At 38.9% G+C, this 17,598-nt stretch overlaps 1 protein-coding gene across 2 annotated transcripts; it reads right to left on the reverse strand.

Annotated features, from left to right (window-relative positions):
* Positions 1-1,090: 1,090 nt before the first annotated feature.
* On the reverse strand, positions 1,091-17,428 carry LOC113664778 (cytosolic non-specific dipeptidase). Of its 2 annotated transcripts, XR_016180252.1 has the most exons (19): positions 17,248-17,428; positions 17,101-17,119; positions 16,368-16,478; positions 15,661-15,780; positions 15,189-15,230; positions 12,866-12,946; positions 12,457-12,531; positions 12,078-12,158; positions 11,081-11,154; positions 10,381-10,455; positions 9,240-9,384; positions 8,637-8,736; positions 7,814-7,866; positions 7,423-7,541; positions 6,176-6,261; positions 5,248-5,414; positions 3,133-4,349; positions 2,747-2,913; positions 1,091-1,669 (listed from the first exon to the last, which is right to left on the reverse strand). XR_016180252.1 is itself a non-coding variant. In XM_089184145.1 (17 exons), the coding sequence occupies exons 1-17, from the start codon at positions 17,283-17,285 to the stop codon at positions 1,622-1,624; spliced, it is 1,434 nt and encodes a 477-aa protein (XP_089040271.1). In that variant the 5' UTR covers positions 17,286-17,428; the 3' UTR covers positions 1,091-1,621. The 2 variants fall into 2 exon arrangements, 1 of the variants encoding a protein (XP_089040271.1); XM_089184145.1 differs by lacking the exons at positions 5,248-5,414; positions 6,176-6,261 and having other exon boundaries at positions 3,133-3,218.
* Between the last annotated feature and the right edge of the window lie 170 nt (positions 17,429-17,598).

A 17,598-nucleotide genomic window follows, 5' to 3' on the forward strand; every position in this document is an offset into this window, starting at 1 on the left:
ATTCTTGAATTCCTGTTGATATTATTTTCAGCGACGATGTAAAGGTCATTGAAAGCATGCGACAATCCACAAGAAGCAAGTAAACTTTTAATTATATTTGAGGAGTAAAATAAATCAATGTATGGAATGTAACCATTGTGCTTAGATTTCATTACTCATTTTTTAATAATCCTCGAATAAAATCTGTAGAAAATATGATAAAAAGCCTATATCGCGTCGTGGGTTATACTCTGATTATTTCAGCTTTAATAAACAAGCTGCTAAAAGGGCGCAGCATGAAGTTCAATTTTTTTCCGTTTTCCGTGAAAGTTCTGCTTCTGAGATATTAAAGAGCCTTTACTGATGTAATTTTAGAGGAAACCGGTTTTATAACCGAAACATTGCCCTCCGCATGTCCTTTAACAAACGGTATACATACACACCGCATTAATTCGACTGAGTGCCCTTGGCGCTAATTGAATGTCTGGACCTCGATAGTGGCCGCTTATTTGTGTTGGGCGCTTCTCAAATTTTCATTATTTTCCGCAAGAAGTAAGTTTATTTCGCAGAAAAATGATAGATAGTAACAAAACGTTATGTTGTACTATAAACAACGAATTTAGAGATTTGGAAGAAGTAATTATTCAATACCCGTCTTGTGCACTTTTTTAACGGGGGGGGGGGGGGGGAGAGTGGTGAACATCACCAACTTTTTTTTTTTGGGTAGGTGCAATTCAAAGCATAAAAGACCACAGTCGAGTTCCGCTGACTCGAACTCCCAAGGGATACAAAGAGTAGTTCGAGTTTGCGGGGGGTTTGAGTATTGACTGAAAAAAAAAAATAAGGACAAGGGGAATCAGATCTTCTCTGGGTTCACGGGGAATTCGATTTAGCGGGTTTCTATTGTAATAAATGTTCCCTTGGTGCGAGAATCGCTGCGGCATCCGCTAAGTTAGTCCACTGCCACTTTACGCGATGAAAAAAGAAATGAACCTACTGATGCGGGTTTAGGGTAATAGTCAAGTTTACGTATTTGTTAAAGAATCAAAGGAAGTTTACACTTAAAAATATAGTATTTATGATTGCATTCAGTATTTCTGAGAGACAATTGTTCAAGCACCACTTTTCTTCTCTTTAATCTTCATTCATTTTTGCCACAGTGTATGTTTTATTGTTACATTATGATTTTAGCGCGTTAAACAGAAGTGTTCGTATCTATTCAATGCTTACTCATATAAATTAAAGCCAAGCTATGCGTCAGCACAACGCATCGTCAAGGCAATTTCGGTATCAACGTCAGTATTTAAGCAACAGCGCACCTACCCTCTCCTAACCTCAACAATAGTCAACTGATAACAAGTTAGGGTTAATGTTGGGTTAGGGGAGGGGTAGGTGCGCAGTTGTTCAGATACTGATAGATATGGTCCACGGGTCGTTTCTCAGAAGAGCGATTCTTTACGTTACTGTTGGAAATTTAAAAAAATTTTTACTTTTAGCTTTTTTTTGGTGCAGTTTATCGCCCAATCAAAGGGGGAAGGGGGAAAATCTATGTTACGGACGGAAAATTTCACACGCTTCTGAATCTTTTTAGCAATCATCTTGAGCTACCTCAAAGTATTCCATTAGCAACGGGATTGGTATCTCATTCTATTTTTGCCACTTCCTCCATGTAGGCGGCCAAAACCTTGGTCTGTTGACAAACACAATGAGGATGAATTCAATATTCCATAATACTGTCACTATGGAAGGTAACGTTAAGTTACTTTCGCTTAGTTTCACCTCGAAGATTTTCAAATTCACAAATATTCTTCAAAGGTGTCCAATTAAAAACACTTCTTGTACACAAAAAACTGTACCAACTTGAAATAGAAATAGGCTCGGTTACATTTCTCAGAGCCCAATCTTCCTTTCGCGCAGAGGAAAACCAGACCAGAGTGAGCGGAAGAAATTGAGCCAAAGGGAATAAAAAAACATGTTAAAAACATGATGAAAGGCGATTGTGGGCGATATCTAGCAGGATATCTAGTGGGAGGTGGAGGGTGTTATGCTACCCCTAAACTCCCATGATCCTCTCTAATATATAGATTTAGCCAAGCCTAAAAGCGGAGCTCGCGTTTTTTTTTCCCGCACGTCCCAAGGGCACAACGCCTTGCCCCGGCCAGGACTAGAACCCGGGTCGTCCGACTCGGAGCCCAGTGCACTGACCACTGGACTACTGGACAAAGCCGTGGCGTTGGCGTGCCCGCAGTACAGTTGACCACACATGTTAAAAGTAGCACTTTGTACGGTCGTACGGTCGTAAGTCCAAATTTTTTCGGCTTGATGGGTTACTACTACCATTTTGTATAATTATGGGGCTACGCTCTGCGAGCTCCGCTATTAGTGTACCTTTCCATACAGATTAGTTATAAGAATTGAAGCTATATCAGAATTTACCAATGTAAAGGAAAAGCATACTAGGCAAGAAGTATTAACAATTTGATAATGTTCACCGAGGGATAGGCCCAATGGTCTGCCATGAATGCATGTATCTGGTAAATCAGTCTGTAAAGCTGACTGACATTGTCTCTTGGCTGCGTAAAAACGCTTAACATACACGTGAAACTGACGTGCATACATGCCGGAACTGAACCCAATTCGTAAGGCGAAAAGCTCCTGGGATTATTGCAACTCATCTTTGATGGACTCCTAGTCCATTGTGGGAATCCGGGCCTACTTCTTCTTATCATTTCGATGGCAAATTTAATGAAAAAGCTAAAATACTTACTCCTTCAATGTAGTTCTTTCGATCCATCTTTTCATTCTGTGAGTGCGCGCCATCATCACACGCTCCAAGTGGCAGCAGCATCACATTCTTTCCAGTGGCTTCCTGCAGGGTTAGGGTCACCGGGATGCTTCCACCTTCACGGGTCATGTCGGGCTCAGAACCAAATACTTTAAAGAAGAAATAAACACGGTACTGACTTGTAATCAAGATGACTGATTGTGTGACTTCCGTTTTCTTCGCCGAGCTCAAAAAATTCGTGGCAGTTTTCTCCGTCGTGCAATGGTCACGTTTAAACGTGACTCCAGTTATTACTGTCATGCATCTATCACGTGACAGAGCAATCAAAACATAGCATTGCCTTACACTAAAAATTGTTGATTGTGTACCTGTCATAAGAGCCTTCTTTGCCGCCTGGTAGTTCCCGTGGTTGAAGTCACTCACCCATGGCCGCCCTCCGTGTCCCATGCTCACACTGGAAGAGCAATAACAAGAAAAAAAAAGAAGTTTAGATTGCATCTGTGAGATCTTGACGAAATAAATCTGCATACAGAGCTGACTCTCCTCACAGCCGGAGTTTATCCCTGTTTCTATAGCATGAAGCCACTAAAAGCATTTCTTCTTCTCTTGGACGGACGCTGGGCCATCAAAAGTTAACCCCCCCCCCCCTTCCCTCCCCATCCCTCCCCTTCTCCCCAATTCATTCAGTTACCCTGTTAGTTCTTTGGCACCCATTTATACGATTGCGGGGAGAGAGGCTCTGTAGGAGTGAGGTGGTATGAGCAATGCTGCTTAAGTTACACAATACCATGATAAAGATTTCTCGTCAAGATTATTTTTGTTACTATATAAGCCATTGCACGTGTAAGAATGGTAAAGAAGAAGTGACGAAGAAGCCCATAACAAAACACAAGGTTCGTACTAACAAGAACTAAATCTCAAATAGTAACAAACGCATTACCAAAGCAAATTATCTAGTTTTATTTTTCAATTCTTTTTCATTTACATAAAAATAAAGTTTTAAAATTATAAGCATTTGTGAGAGTAATATATGGCCAACATGATATGTAGTCGACGCTAAATAATATGGAACATAAAAATAGACCAACCAGACAGAATGAGTGATGAAATATTAGTGATGAAATGAGATAAGCGTCAGAGGATCTCATTAAACGCAAACGCAGTTATGATCGCGTGTTATACGTGATCAACTTTCGTTATGCGTGATGAGCTCGTGAAGCAAGATAAAATCCCGTCAACCCTTTCATTCCCAAGATCTCATTAATAATTGTCCTTACCGCTTACATTCAGATGATGCTAGTGCGCACAATCTGGTATTTGATCAACTAACAGTCCTTTAATTGATATTTTCCTTCATTCTTATCACTTATCTTCTCGATGTTGTGTTGATATTGTCTGAACAAAATTCTGTCTTGATCACTTACGGGAGTTGTTAAAGTATCAAAGATCGCTGTAAAGTAATTTAGTATCAAAGTGTTGAAAAATCACTGTACAACATATATTCGACACTGTACAACATATATTCGCCTTGATATCACTCTTTAACATGACCAAGTTCTTCCAAATACGCGGCTAGGGCTTTAGTCTGTAAAAGAAAATAGTAAAACAACAATAATGTTAATAACTTTAGAACTCGACATCAGCTGTCAAACTCCTCTTTAATTAATGGTAGGTTAGGGTTTATTTCAAACCTCGTTATTGTCCAAGCTATGACGCACATCCTCAAGAAAAATATTCATTAGGGGCGAGTAAAGTGTAAAAGGGTTGGGGGGGGAGGGTGGTGAGACGTAGCAACTGGAACTCTGGTAGATAAAAAACACATGACCCACCCCCAAGGGTCGCTGAAAATTGAACGACCCAACCTTCTCAAAAACTATCGCTCTGACGAAGGGCTAACGCTCGGAACGTCAGCTTTAAAACTCTTTACGGTGGCCAATTTACGTTATCATCTCAGTTGATAACACTTAATTACACTGATATACTCTCCCACCGACGCAGCACCACAGTTTCTTTAGAGACTTACCCCACTCTCAAAACCTGATGATCAACTCTCTCTCAGCTCCAGCCCACACTAACCCCATACTTTCCCAACAGTCGCTTACGATATTTTATAACAAGGAATAATTTTATCCCTACTCTCTCTCTTGTCACTTGGTAAGGCCAAAGGTATGTATTTAACAAATAACATAACACCCATAAAATAAAGACTATATAATTGCTTTTGATTTTAACGGTCGCGCACAATCGATTAATAACCCGGCTTAAAATATACACATCCTTGTAGGCCATTTCCGAGAAGACTAAAATCTCTCTTTTCAATCGGGGTTTAGTGCGGAGTCGTGGATACGCGAGCGATGTTTTATACTGGTCCACTCAGCCTTAATTTGAGAGTTAAAGCTTTTCAGAACCAAAAAATGGCCTATAGTCTTGTTTTTAACAACAACAGAAGGTTAAAAAAATCAGGAGGAAAAGCAGGTACTTACTCCTTGGATGTAGTTGGCGATGTTTATTTTCTCGTTCTGGGAGTGCGCGCCATCATCACATGCGCCTATCGGTAGAAGTACGATGTTCTTTTGCAAGGCTTCCTGTAGAGCCAAGGTCACAGGAATACTACACCCGTCACGAGTCAAATCCGGATCAACACCATGAACTATTAAAAAAAAAAACCCAAAGAAAGACTGAGTCCTTTCTTAAGAAATTTCGATCTTAAGATGAGAGATCAATTTTTGGCCCTCAGTAATTATAATTCACGTTTCTGAAAGAGGTAAGTAGTGACGTTTCTTAGTTACTTTATGCACCGTTCAAAACCACACTGTAAAAACACATAGTGGTAATATAACCTTGTAACCAGGGCCCTCTCTCTTTTTCCCTCGAGAAAGCACTTTCTCTGTGGAGGAAGAGAGAGGGCCCTGGAAATGAGGTTGAGAGGAAGAAGAAAATATCGTGACACCAAACGAATCACAGCGCCATACCACAAAAAGAAAAACATCACAGAGGGCCAGTTAGGACTCAGAGTAACAACAAACAAACTGCCCTAGGCGCGGAAAAACACGAGGCAGTAACCGAATAGCGATTGGTTTTAAATTTACATTTGATTGGTTGAGGAAGTGGCACGATTTTTCGGGACAAATCACTGAGTGAAATAAAGCTAAACGAGAGCAATCCCAGATTACTTTCGACAGCACATAGAAATCTGCTCAAACAAGCAGCAAGGATGCCAAGAAGCAAAATGAATGGTTTCAGATAGAGACGATTTAAAAAAAAAATTGAAAACTTAACATGCAGGAGACGTGATTTCGTCCTTAAGAACGGAGCCCAATCTCTTAACGTTAAGAAAATCTCATAAGAAAATCAAAAGTGTTTTTTTCTTTGCTTAGAGAATATGGAAAAAAATTCCAGATCGTAACTTACCAGTTTTCAACGCTCTTCTAGCCGCTTGATAATTGACATGATTGATGTCACTAACCCATGGTGGACCACAATGATGAACGCTGACCCTGAAAGTGTGTCACGCGGACGTCTTTACAACTCTGTCAACCCGAGCAACGATAAAACGACAAACAGCAGAAGGTCCGTTTGGGCTCCGAAGCAATTTTCAATTATTCTCTAACAACTATCGGTTCACAGGCGCAGAAAAATGAAACTGCTGACGCAAGTTAATGAAAAGAAAGTTGCCTTCTACTTTCGATCTTTTTCTCTATTCCAATCGCCGAATTAAAGCTTAAGAGTGTCCAATTTGATACCCTGTGAAGAAGTATAAATACAGTATTCGGGGAGATGTTTACAGAACAGGTGACTTTGAAAGCCATAGTGCAACGGATTTATTACTTAAAACCTCTTACGAAGTTATCATATTTTTGCATTGTCTCTTTGGAATAAATCTCACTTATCACTTGGAAAAAACGCGTGATTTATGATATGGCTTCTAGAAGTACCGAGAGAGCGTGCGCCTCGAGGAATGGTTAGGTAAAAAGAGAGGGGACTGGGTGGGATTCCACTGCAAGGCTGGCTTGGATACTTGTAAAGATTGGAGTCTTTTTCGTATTAAAGATATTTCCCTTTCGATAAAATAATAGGGCTAAAACTGAAACTAAAGTTACGGTAGGATTTCTCCTTTAGGACTCTTTCATTAAGGGACAAATATTGGTCCCAACTAAGATAATGCTCTTGTAACCTTTACATCAGCTACATTTTAATAGAAAATAAACGTCTATCGAGGGAACAACTAATTAATAAGGGAATTTAGGAGTGGACATTCCACACGGTGGCTCTTCTCGTCCACTGTTTCCAGATCGAATTGAAATTGAGAATGTTGATTTTTTGCGGAGGGAGGAAAACCGAAGGACCAGGAGAAAAACCCGAGGACCCGGAGAAAAACCCGTGTTGCAAGGACGAGAGCAAACAACAAACCCAACCTAATTGTCACGCCAGGTCCGGGAATCGAACCCGGGCAACAGCGGTGGAAGACTAGTGCCCCAACTTAAAGCTCAGAGTGTGTTCTCCAAATAGAGATTCCATTGTACCCACTACCTTAAAGCAAGGAACACTTCTACTCCGGGGACCCTTTCCCTGCTTCCGAGGTTGTCCCCTAAATAAAGCGTGCAGTCTCCGAGAAATATAACTTTCCTTAAGACAATTGAACAGTGTAGCTAACTTACGACAGTGGGTTTGGACTTCCTCTTTGCTCATGAAGTTTCTTGATGTAGTTGCACACAGTCTCGCCCACCTCTTCTGGCGTCATATCAGGCACCAAACGGATGGAGAACTTGCCAATCACCTGAAAAGCAAAACCAATCACATCGAAAACAAAAAGACACCTTAGCCATATCACAAATGATAGGTAAAGCGCGTCAGGATCCCCGACTTGTTGTCAATCATTGCACAAAAGGCAATGGTAATGAGTCTTCCCATCACCCTCAGCGAGTACTACGGCTTTCCTCTTCAAAAAATCAGAGGAGGAGGGAGGAGTTCAAATTTAAATTGACGTTCTTTCCCAGTGATAATTGTGGTTCTTCATCTTTTGATAAGTAAAGCTTCAAATTTACATACCTTTCTGGGAATAACTGTCTTTGAGCCAGGCTCGTAAAAGGCTCCTTCGATGCCTGAAATTCCAGGGAGATAAAAGTTTGAAAACGCAAAGTTACCTGGAGGGCAACTTCAAACCACTCCTACGAAGCTGGTACGAACTAACTCAACTTTGAGGCTTATTCAATTTAAACAAGCTAAAAATATTAAGATACATTTACACTAGCAAAGCGTGTCAAGGTAGCAACTTGTCTACGAAAACTTCCTCATAAGAATATAGTAGGAATTTCGGTCAATTTGTCAAGTATTCAATTATCTACTGCAGATCGTATGGTGTATTTCATAACCCTCGCAATACTCCCTCCCCCAAAATTAAGATTTGCGAGCGCATAGGAATAGTTTAGAATACGGTCGAATGTCGGCATGCTCGATCAAATATTTTAACAGAACAGAATTGAATAGGATTGAATTTAGACGTACTTGGGAACCTTTAGTGTGTTTCATTCAGAACCATACTAGACAAATTCGACCAGACAATTTTAATATGTGACAGGCTCCTTGATTAGAAACTAGCCCATCGGTTTAACTTCGACTAGAAGCAAGTGGATGTCATGACGAGCCGCGCAGGGTTCCAGACAACGTTCTCTCTTGGGACAATTTTGTTTTATCAACTGAGTTGAAATCGGTAAATTGGCCACTGTGAAGAGTTTCTAAAGCTGAAGTTTCGAACGTCAGCCCTTCGTCAGCTTTGGAGACTCTTTACGGTGGCCAGTTTTTTACCCCTTTTCTTGAATGTTCTACTATCTGAAACAACTAGTTGATGTAAAATAAGCAACTCGATCAATACCGTGAATAGACAGGGAAGGGTAACGCCAACGACGCATCAACACTTCCTCCTTAGAGTTATGAATAAGTTTTTTATGACCAAGGTCCTGACGATACTCCTCCTAAGGAAAAGAAAACAGACCAGGAAGCAAAGTAATTTTAGCGTCATTGAAAACCCATAAAATAAGACTATAGGCGAAAAGAAACCTAGAAATGCTATGCTTCGCTCTACCAAGCACAAGAATTGATTTACAAAACTGGCCCCTCTCTCTCAACCGTGCATATACCAAATTAACTGCGAATCGGTCACCCGGCTTTCCCACGCCTAGACCAGTTACGTTCATTCGCTTTGACTTGTGATTGGCTCCGTCTGATAGTTACATCATACGCTACGATAAGGCCCCAAAGAGCTTTATACGGTACATTGGGGAAATACGGGCTTCTGATTGGTGTATCTGTACCCCGTGGTACAAAATACCGCTCTCTGATTGATTGCACGGTATATGAACGTGCATCATAACTTCTCGCGGGTGAAGAAACGTTCGTGCTGATGCGCTAATAATAATTAGACCCAGCACGCAGACTAGAGAAGAAAAAAAATACGTAAGCTTTGCTGTTGACTGACCTTGTCAAAGTCAATATCTGTATAAGTTGCTCTTTCATCGTCAGTTAAGGGCAAGACTTTGTCGTTGATCCCAGGAATCAAGATGTTCCCCTTAAGGTCCACCAAGTTGTTCAGGAGATAAATCAGATCCGTCATTGCCTCGTGTCTGTGTTAGAGAGAATGGTGTTCATGGGGCAATTTCCAAATGAGTGCCAAAAGGATATTGCTTTGACAGGATAATTTGGTGTTATCAACAGAGTTGATAATGTCAATTGGTCACCGTAAAGAGTTTCTAAGCTGACGTCCTGAGCGTTGGCCCTTCGTCATTCGCCCTCACGAAGGGCTAACGCTCGAAACGTCAGCTAAGAAACTCTTTACTGCGGCTAATTTTACATAATCAACCCATTTGATAGGAAAAAAAATTATCTTCTTACACTCCCCCAACGACACAGTACCACAGTTTCTTAAGAAACTTACGCCCTAATACTGCTTTGGTTTTGCGTTTTTTGAATCTATGAATGGTCCAAAAAACTTGCGCCATCCTCTCAAACGATTCCATTCAAAACTAAAATCAATTACGACTTGATCACTCGCTTTTTCTCGCGCTTCAGCGGGTAAATTGTTTTTACTCTGCGTTCTTATTGGCTCCTTGAGGTACTTTCCTGTATTCTGATTGGATGATGTCATTGCTTTAGTTTTGGTTTGATAGCGCTCACTCGGAACGCTCTCTATTGGGTTAGCGTAAGAGTTGGAATTTGGTGACAGTAAAAGTGGATTAAACACGACTAAACATTCTACTCCTTTCGGGGTTTATTTCTAATACTTTTAATTAGCTGGGGTCAAATTAGCGGCAGAAATTTGCAGGTAGGACACTTGTTAGCAGTTTACGGTGATTTCCATCAGCCAGGAGTCATTCACTGTCCTACTTATCCGAGGTCCTTGCGTTTAAAGATCATTTACGAGTGAACGGACAAGCCAGACCAGACTATCAATTAATGAAAAACCATCCAACTAGATCAGTCAATTCCTAAATTATATTCATTTGGAAATGAGATATTCTGATGTTTTTTTTATACACTTAGGGAGCTCTCAAAATAAGATTACAAGCATTCAAGAGTAAACGTTTGGAAGCAAGCTAATGAAAAAAAGGCCTTCTACTCACACTGTTCCACCAAAGACTCCGGAATGCAGATCTTTTGATGCACAGCTGACCTCCACAAAAAAGTAACAGATGCCTCTGTGAAAGAAAAAAAGGAAAGCAAAACTGTGAGGAAAAAAGTACACTTTAAACTTGGATTTAACTGTTTCATTGTCTGTCCTGGGGCTTCCTCAGGGTGGTTTTATTCTTTGATGACCATTTTGCATGAATTTGTGTACTTACTGAGGTAAAATAAATATATGCCTATAGACATCCAAAATGTACCAGTGGAATGGAAAATGAAATTAGCAATTGAGCCTTAAAAGCAATCCGGAATTGCTACAACATGACAAAACTTTTTTTGCTGCACTTCAATCTGCAATTGTTGTAAAAAACTTTCATTGCACACCTAGCCAATCAGATACAACAATAAAACAAATTGCAACTTGGTCACTTGCATTTTCTCAACTTGAGAATGTTAATACATTGTTTTCTTTATCCAACATCAACAAAACTGTTTTAAAAATTTAATTTAACAATTGGTCATGCATCAAAGTTGCATTCAGCGAAACACTGAGCACATGGGAAGTTTAAAGAGCACTAAAGAAGCTTAAGTTATGCAAGAAACTCTTATGCATCTTTCATGCTCTCTGAACTTACTGCATGGTCCATTTCTCAATGAGTAAAAGATGAGCCAAGTGTTAAATCATATTTTTCACTTTACCTCAATCCATAAGTGATACATGGCTTCCTTTTTCCCAACCAGTAGTTGTCAGAGATACAAACATAATCAACAGGCTGCAAATGTATGTTAACATTTTATTAGGGAGTTTAAAAAAAACATGACAACAACAGCAATGGGAACATCACTGAACAAAAGGTCTAATGAGTAGAACAATGGCTGTGCACATGCATTATAAATCTTAAAATTTCTTTGTGTCCTCTGCAAAACAACGACATGAAATGACCAAACTTTGTGTTGTCTGGAGAACATGAATGACGACAGCTTATCTTTTAAATTTCTATTTCCAATTTAATGCTGTGTTCCATTTTCAGTTTTGAGATAGTTTGACAATGAGAAACAAACTAAATGATTTACAAGAATCTCGAGATTCATAGGTAAAACATAAGTTCATTTTTTAACCAATGTTGTCCATGGCATTGCCTTCATTGTTTCTTTAACTCCCTATAAATTACTAATTAATCCCAAATCAATAACTTGTGTAAAACTGTTGATCATTTCAGACGGTTATTTGGGTTTGGGTAGTTCTGCAAGGTCTAATGTCAGGAACAATGACTAATTCATGGACAGCCACTAGAGCCTAAGTACACCATCCACAAAGTATTCAACTATATCTACAGGTGAAAAATCGGCTAATGGTATCAATAACATACTGAACAAAAACTACATCCACTTAGGTTGAAATTTAAACAGCTTCCATGTAAGAACTGAGTATATTGTAAAGACTCTGGCTCAATTTTTTTCTGGTCTTTCAAGGGAGAAAGGTATTGGGAAACTCAGAACGTACATAAAACACTAACATTCAGTACATCTACTAAGAAAAAAGTTCACATCAGAAACAGTATCACAGTAATCATTTTAGACTTACAATTTTAAATATCCCATGGGTTCAAAAATTCTTATCGAGGCTTTTGTTGGGCTAAACCTTTCAGTAGCTGCATTTCCTAAATGTGCAGTATAACGATCATGTTAATCAAACCTTGAAGAAGGTGTCCTTCTTGTCATTGATCAGCTTATCCAGACCTTCACTGCCTGATTCTTCCATTCCTTCAAACACAAACTAGTAGAAAAAATAAAATATAGGTAGTTAACATGTTTCTGTTGAACAATTTGCAGGGTTATCATAATCATAATTATCAATTATCATACCCCGCCGATAATTGATTTTCCTAATTTCTGAGAAATAGGCAACAATTTGGCTTCTCATAAATGTAAAATTTTGTTGGTCTCCAGCTCTTTTTAAACTTTTGTATACTTTGTATACTCAGTCACTGTTATTACTCACATTACTTCTAAACGAACAATATGTTGACTTTCAAGCTATTCTTTGAACAGTCTTTCCAAAAAATGAGGCTTACCCTTAAATTGATTGGCAACTCATTACCAGTCTTCTGGTATGCTTCAATAGCATTCAGCCATGCAAGCACTGGACCCTAAATAAGCGGTAAAAAAGAGATGTGAATGGCTGGATGATTTCTAGCAGACCTGCCTTAATTAGTATTTACCATCAGCAGGCTGGCTCATATTACTTTCTTCCACATGATCACATGTTACCATTCCATGAAAAGTATTCAAGATTTCCTTGTCTTACAAAAATTTCTTCGCCTTTTTAGACTATTTTTAATAAAAAATTATGTTTTATGTTTTCTGAATCTTTTAAACCCCCCTTCAGCCCCCCCCCGCCCTCCTTCCATGCCCCCTCCCTTATTGATTCCTGTATCTGCCCCTGTATCTGCCCTCATATCTGTATCTTTCTCCTTCTTCTACCTTATCATCAGTGGATCCACGACCATAAAGCTTCCCATCAATTTCTGTCAGGGTAAAAGGATCTGTGTCCCATCCATCTTCCTAGAAAAATGTAATTCATAATGGATACTATTTATTTTCTAACAGATATAAGTAATGTGGAGATATCACTGGTTAGTTGTTGGCTGCCAGTTCTACGTGGCTTCTTGTACATAAATTTCCTCCCTAAATGCTTAACCCCTTACACCCTGACATCAGTATGCATATTCTCCTTACTGTTCTTTATACATTTCCTTAAGCACTGACATGGAGGATCTGTTTATAAAGCAAGAACTCCTTTATAAGGTGATAATTTCTCTGACTTTGATGTTTCAGTAAGGGTGATATTGTAAGCAGAAATTAGATACTTATAACTGTCAGGGGTCAAAGGCTGTGCAGCTCAAAAGCCAGTAAGTACAATTCAAGATATCTGCCAGTTGTCATTTTCCTACAGCACTTAATAAGCTCTCTTGCATGTCAACATATGCCAAAGTGGGGGGTGGGGAGAGGGGGGCTGGGGAAGAGGGTGGTTGGAGCCTAGGAGAACAGGGTCAGGAGAGGCCAGGAAAGGGCGGGAAGCAGGATCTACAAGAGGAAAGCCAAGGCAGAAATTGAAAAACTTTAAAGCAATCATTTGTTGCATATTTACTGCTTATCATTCAGCCAAAAACCTGTATCCAGCAAAGTTCTATTACTTCCATTTAACATCCACTGAGGCTAAGCGAAAATTTTATACATGAGAAAACATAAATTTATACTCAGCCAGTGTAATTTGATACCTCATGAAGTCAGTTGCATTATAGGTCATGAATAAGATAACATGAAATATGCACAGAGTGTCAGCAGTTGTAGGAGTTGAAATTCCCCGGGAAACAAAGTAAGTCAGGTCAAATGTCATAAGACTAAATTGATCAGCTTCAATATTTTTCAGTATGGCAACAAAAAAATCAGTTCATAGAAGACCTTGTTTCCGCAAATGCCTTTTGTTAAAATCAGACAACCACATACATGTCATTGAATTATACTGCTGGTGTATATTAATAACTCAGATAGCGTATGTACAACTTTTAAACCTTTCTGCAGAGGTTTAGAGAAGATTTCAACTTCTCAAAGAAATCTGAATAGAAGTATGAGAGATGGTAAGTTTTGAGCTCGGTAAAGAAATAAAGAAAGACATTTTTTGTCTTGTCACCAGTATGGGACAAAGAAAATTTAAAATGTGATAACCAGCCAAACAATCATGTGCTGTATTGTTCCGTTAGTGCTTAACCTGAATACTCAAAAATGAAAATGGTTGGTTCATGGGTAGTGATATGAATCATTCCTTGAAGCCAGCTTTTATACAGTTCCCCACTATAGCTACATGCGACAAAAACCAAAAATCAAACACAATGGGTATACAGTTAATTAAATAAATGGAAGCAAAGCCAAATTAGACAGGAGTGCTGAATTGTAAATGGTACAATTGGCTCTTAAATTTCATCTCTTAATAGTATGATCCTGGTAATTTCTGGACTCCTGCATGTATGCAAATACATATTTGAAACTGCAATTATAGCTATCATTGCACAATGGACTGAGACATCCCAGTCACTATAGTGAGATGTTAGATGTGATAGTCAAACTGCAATAACCAGCTCAATGAAAACTTAGTGTTTTGTGGCCTGTAATAATGTTCATCTTGAGAAAATTACAGGGTGTACCTACCCTACCCACCAAAAGATTTGCAAGGCCAGAGAAAGTTCAAGAAGGCAGGAGTAATACAGTGAAGGGTGGGAGTTGGAAGGCAAAGGTTTGCAAAAGTACGGGAGGTGGGAGAACATGGTATGGGAAGTGCAGGGCTGTGAGCCCCCTGTCTCTGCCCCTCCCTCCCCCCCCCCTCCTCCCCCTTCACCAACTGGCTAAGGAAACTTTCAGAGGTTACAGTTCAGTACCATAATCACTTTTCTCCTTTTTGTGAGCTCCACTAAGGCCAACAGCCGAAAGAAAAACACAGACCCCATCAATCTTATCTTAAGGACTTAGTATACCTTTATGGTGTTCTTTGCACAAAAAATTGTTACCATGCTTTTTAAAGTGCAACCATCATAAACTAAATATAAGTGGACACATTTAAAAATGCACAAGCCAGAAAAAAATGGCCAAGAACACAACACAATTACCCCAGACAGGTCTGACCAGTCTTCTTTTTTCAGAATTCAATTCAATAAAGCCACCCCATCTTGTGCTCATGTCAGGTAACTGACTTTGAATAACATTCAATTTACTCAAATCCACCAACCCAAAAAATTTACATAGTACTCACCAATTTTGCTGGTTGAACATCAAGATGCCCATAAACACAGAGCTGCAAGAGGCAAATGCCACTAATTATAAAAAAAATGTACCACCATTTCATTCCTTTAAGTGCTTCACTGTGAAATGGAAACCTTTATAAAACAGAGATACAAAGCATGCACTAAGTGGTTTAAAACCCATATATTTTTAATTGGTTTACTTATAATAATAGTGCCTAGTTTAACAGAAACAATTGACTACACTTTCTTTTAATTTTTAAAAATCCTACATGGGTTAAAAGGCCAATGAAGTAATATACAGAGTGCAGTCTATCATGGATAAATGAACTGAATTAAAATTAAAAACTGGAGGTAAAAAACTACAGGAGCAGTAATTAAATCTTTATCCAGGTAAAACTCTCCGATAGAAAAATACCAAATCTAAACTTCCAAGTTTAAATTGACAGTTCAACAATGAAGACTAATGAGATAGTGACTCACTGTTTTCTTGGCAGGATCCTTTCCAAGTATTCCCAATAGTACTGGTGGCAATGGAATGTTGGCACCATGCTGCATACCGAGGTCCGCTAACTCAACCTCACCTCCAAGACTTATCAGTTCCTGTTGAAGAAATTGTGCAGCATCACTCTTGTTGGAAAAAAAAAATTGTGTGACCGCCATGCTGAAAAGTGAACTTTGACTTATGGCACAAAGTGATGTAAGTGATAAGGTGTAATTAAGTGAACTGCAAAATGTCCCAGTTGATCAGAAGAGATCTAAGTTATTATCAGTTGAAAATATAGAATGATTTGAGTTTTTGTGTGGTTGATTTTAACAGAAAGAAGCAAAAATCACCCGTGTTAGTTGTGATCCAAAGATTCCTGACACCCTGAAGACTGGCATGAAATTATTCTTAGACTTTTTCTTAATCAGTATATGCTTTTACTTCTCAAAGGACCTAGAACAAAATGTATCATCCTGTCCTGACCAATATAACTCAGTCAATAAACATTTTATCACATGATTTTAACATATGATGCCTATACTTTCTTTATCTTGCTTATTTTGTTTGCCTTAGATCTTACAGGGTCAGACGGCTTTTTTGTTTTTTCAGCCCAGCACAATTAACATGCCTCAATATGTTTTTAAACAAAGGCCTGCATAGGGCTGGTCACATGATATAACAGGAAACTATGCTTTGCACATACATCTTTCACTTGGTTGATCATCCTGACAATATTATCTCTGTATGGAGGATATGTCCATCCTGAGACACTTTGAATTGCAACAGCATCACTGAGCCTTTGCACATAAAGATCCTATAGATAAAGTTATTATACATTAGACTTACATGGAGAAGTCTGATTGGTTGAGAGCAGTCAATCAATTCACAATAACTAAAATAACTTGTGAAGTTGACATGTTCAAGTTTCCAAGCCCCTCATCTGTGCAGTGCTCCCAAACTTTTGCAAACTCACAGAAAAGTGCCCAATATTGATTGTCATGCAACTTCTCTACGCAATATCTTCCTCTTATTTAAAAAAACAGCAGGCGATAAAAAAAAATAATAAAAAAACCAAGGGTGTTGAAATATTTTGATGTCACACCAAGTTCTCCTTAAAAATCGATTAAAAAATGTATAGTAGCTTAGAGTATGATTGCCTAAGGGTAAAAGTACCCTGATACTGGACATAGGGTCTTTATTCCAGCCCGTTGCAGAACTTATATTTTCTCGCTTCCACCCTCACAAATAATCAGTGGCCTTCCATCAGTTAGAGTTACTGCGATACATGTTAAAATATCAAAAAACCATTGATGATTTAAGAGACCTGATTACCAGTAACCACCGTTCTTATAATTTTAGACAACTGGCGCTGTCATGAAGGCAAGTTTTTGGAACGAGTGGCTTAAAGTACCTAAAAGAAAAGCGAGATCACTTACCTGATGCTCGTCCACGTAACTACGGTATTTGCAAGAAATTAAAGCAACATTCGATCAATATAAAAGGAAACAAATATGCGATTTACGTTTGAATAAAATTACCGTCATCCTAAAGTGTATTACTAACATAAAATCATCCAAACTTACTTGAAAATTGCCTTAAGGTTTGGAGAACGCCCCGCCATCTCGTATTATCCAAGGAGAAAGTTAAAGTAAAAGTCTGAGGTCAATCAAGCCAAAACAGGAAAACGTGGGTAGCACGAAATTCTTGCCTAGGGAGAAGAGTGTGAAATACTACTTTTTGCTCAGGAGAATATTTTTCAGTATTTGCATACTTTAGATCTATGCAACACAGAAGAACAGTATATTTAACTTTTTCTTTTCTATACTAATTAACCAACAATGAAGTTTTGTCTTTAGACCTCAGAGATGTCAAGATAAAGATCAAGAAGACCCTTTTTACCCCCTCCCCCTCATAAATCGCAATGATTAGCCTCG

Source organism: Pocillopora damicornis, chromosome 10 (assembly GCF_964200805.1).
Source record: "Pocillopora damicornis chromosome 10, jaPocDami1.2, whole genome shotgun sequence".
Taxonomy (NCBI): domain Eukaryota; kingdom Metazoa; phylum Cnidaria; class Anthozoa; order Scleractinia; family Pocilloporidae; genus Pocillopora; species Pocillopora damicornis.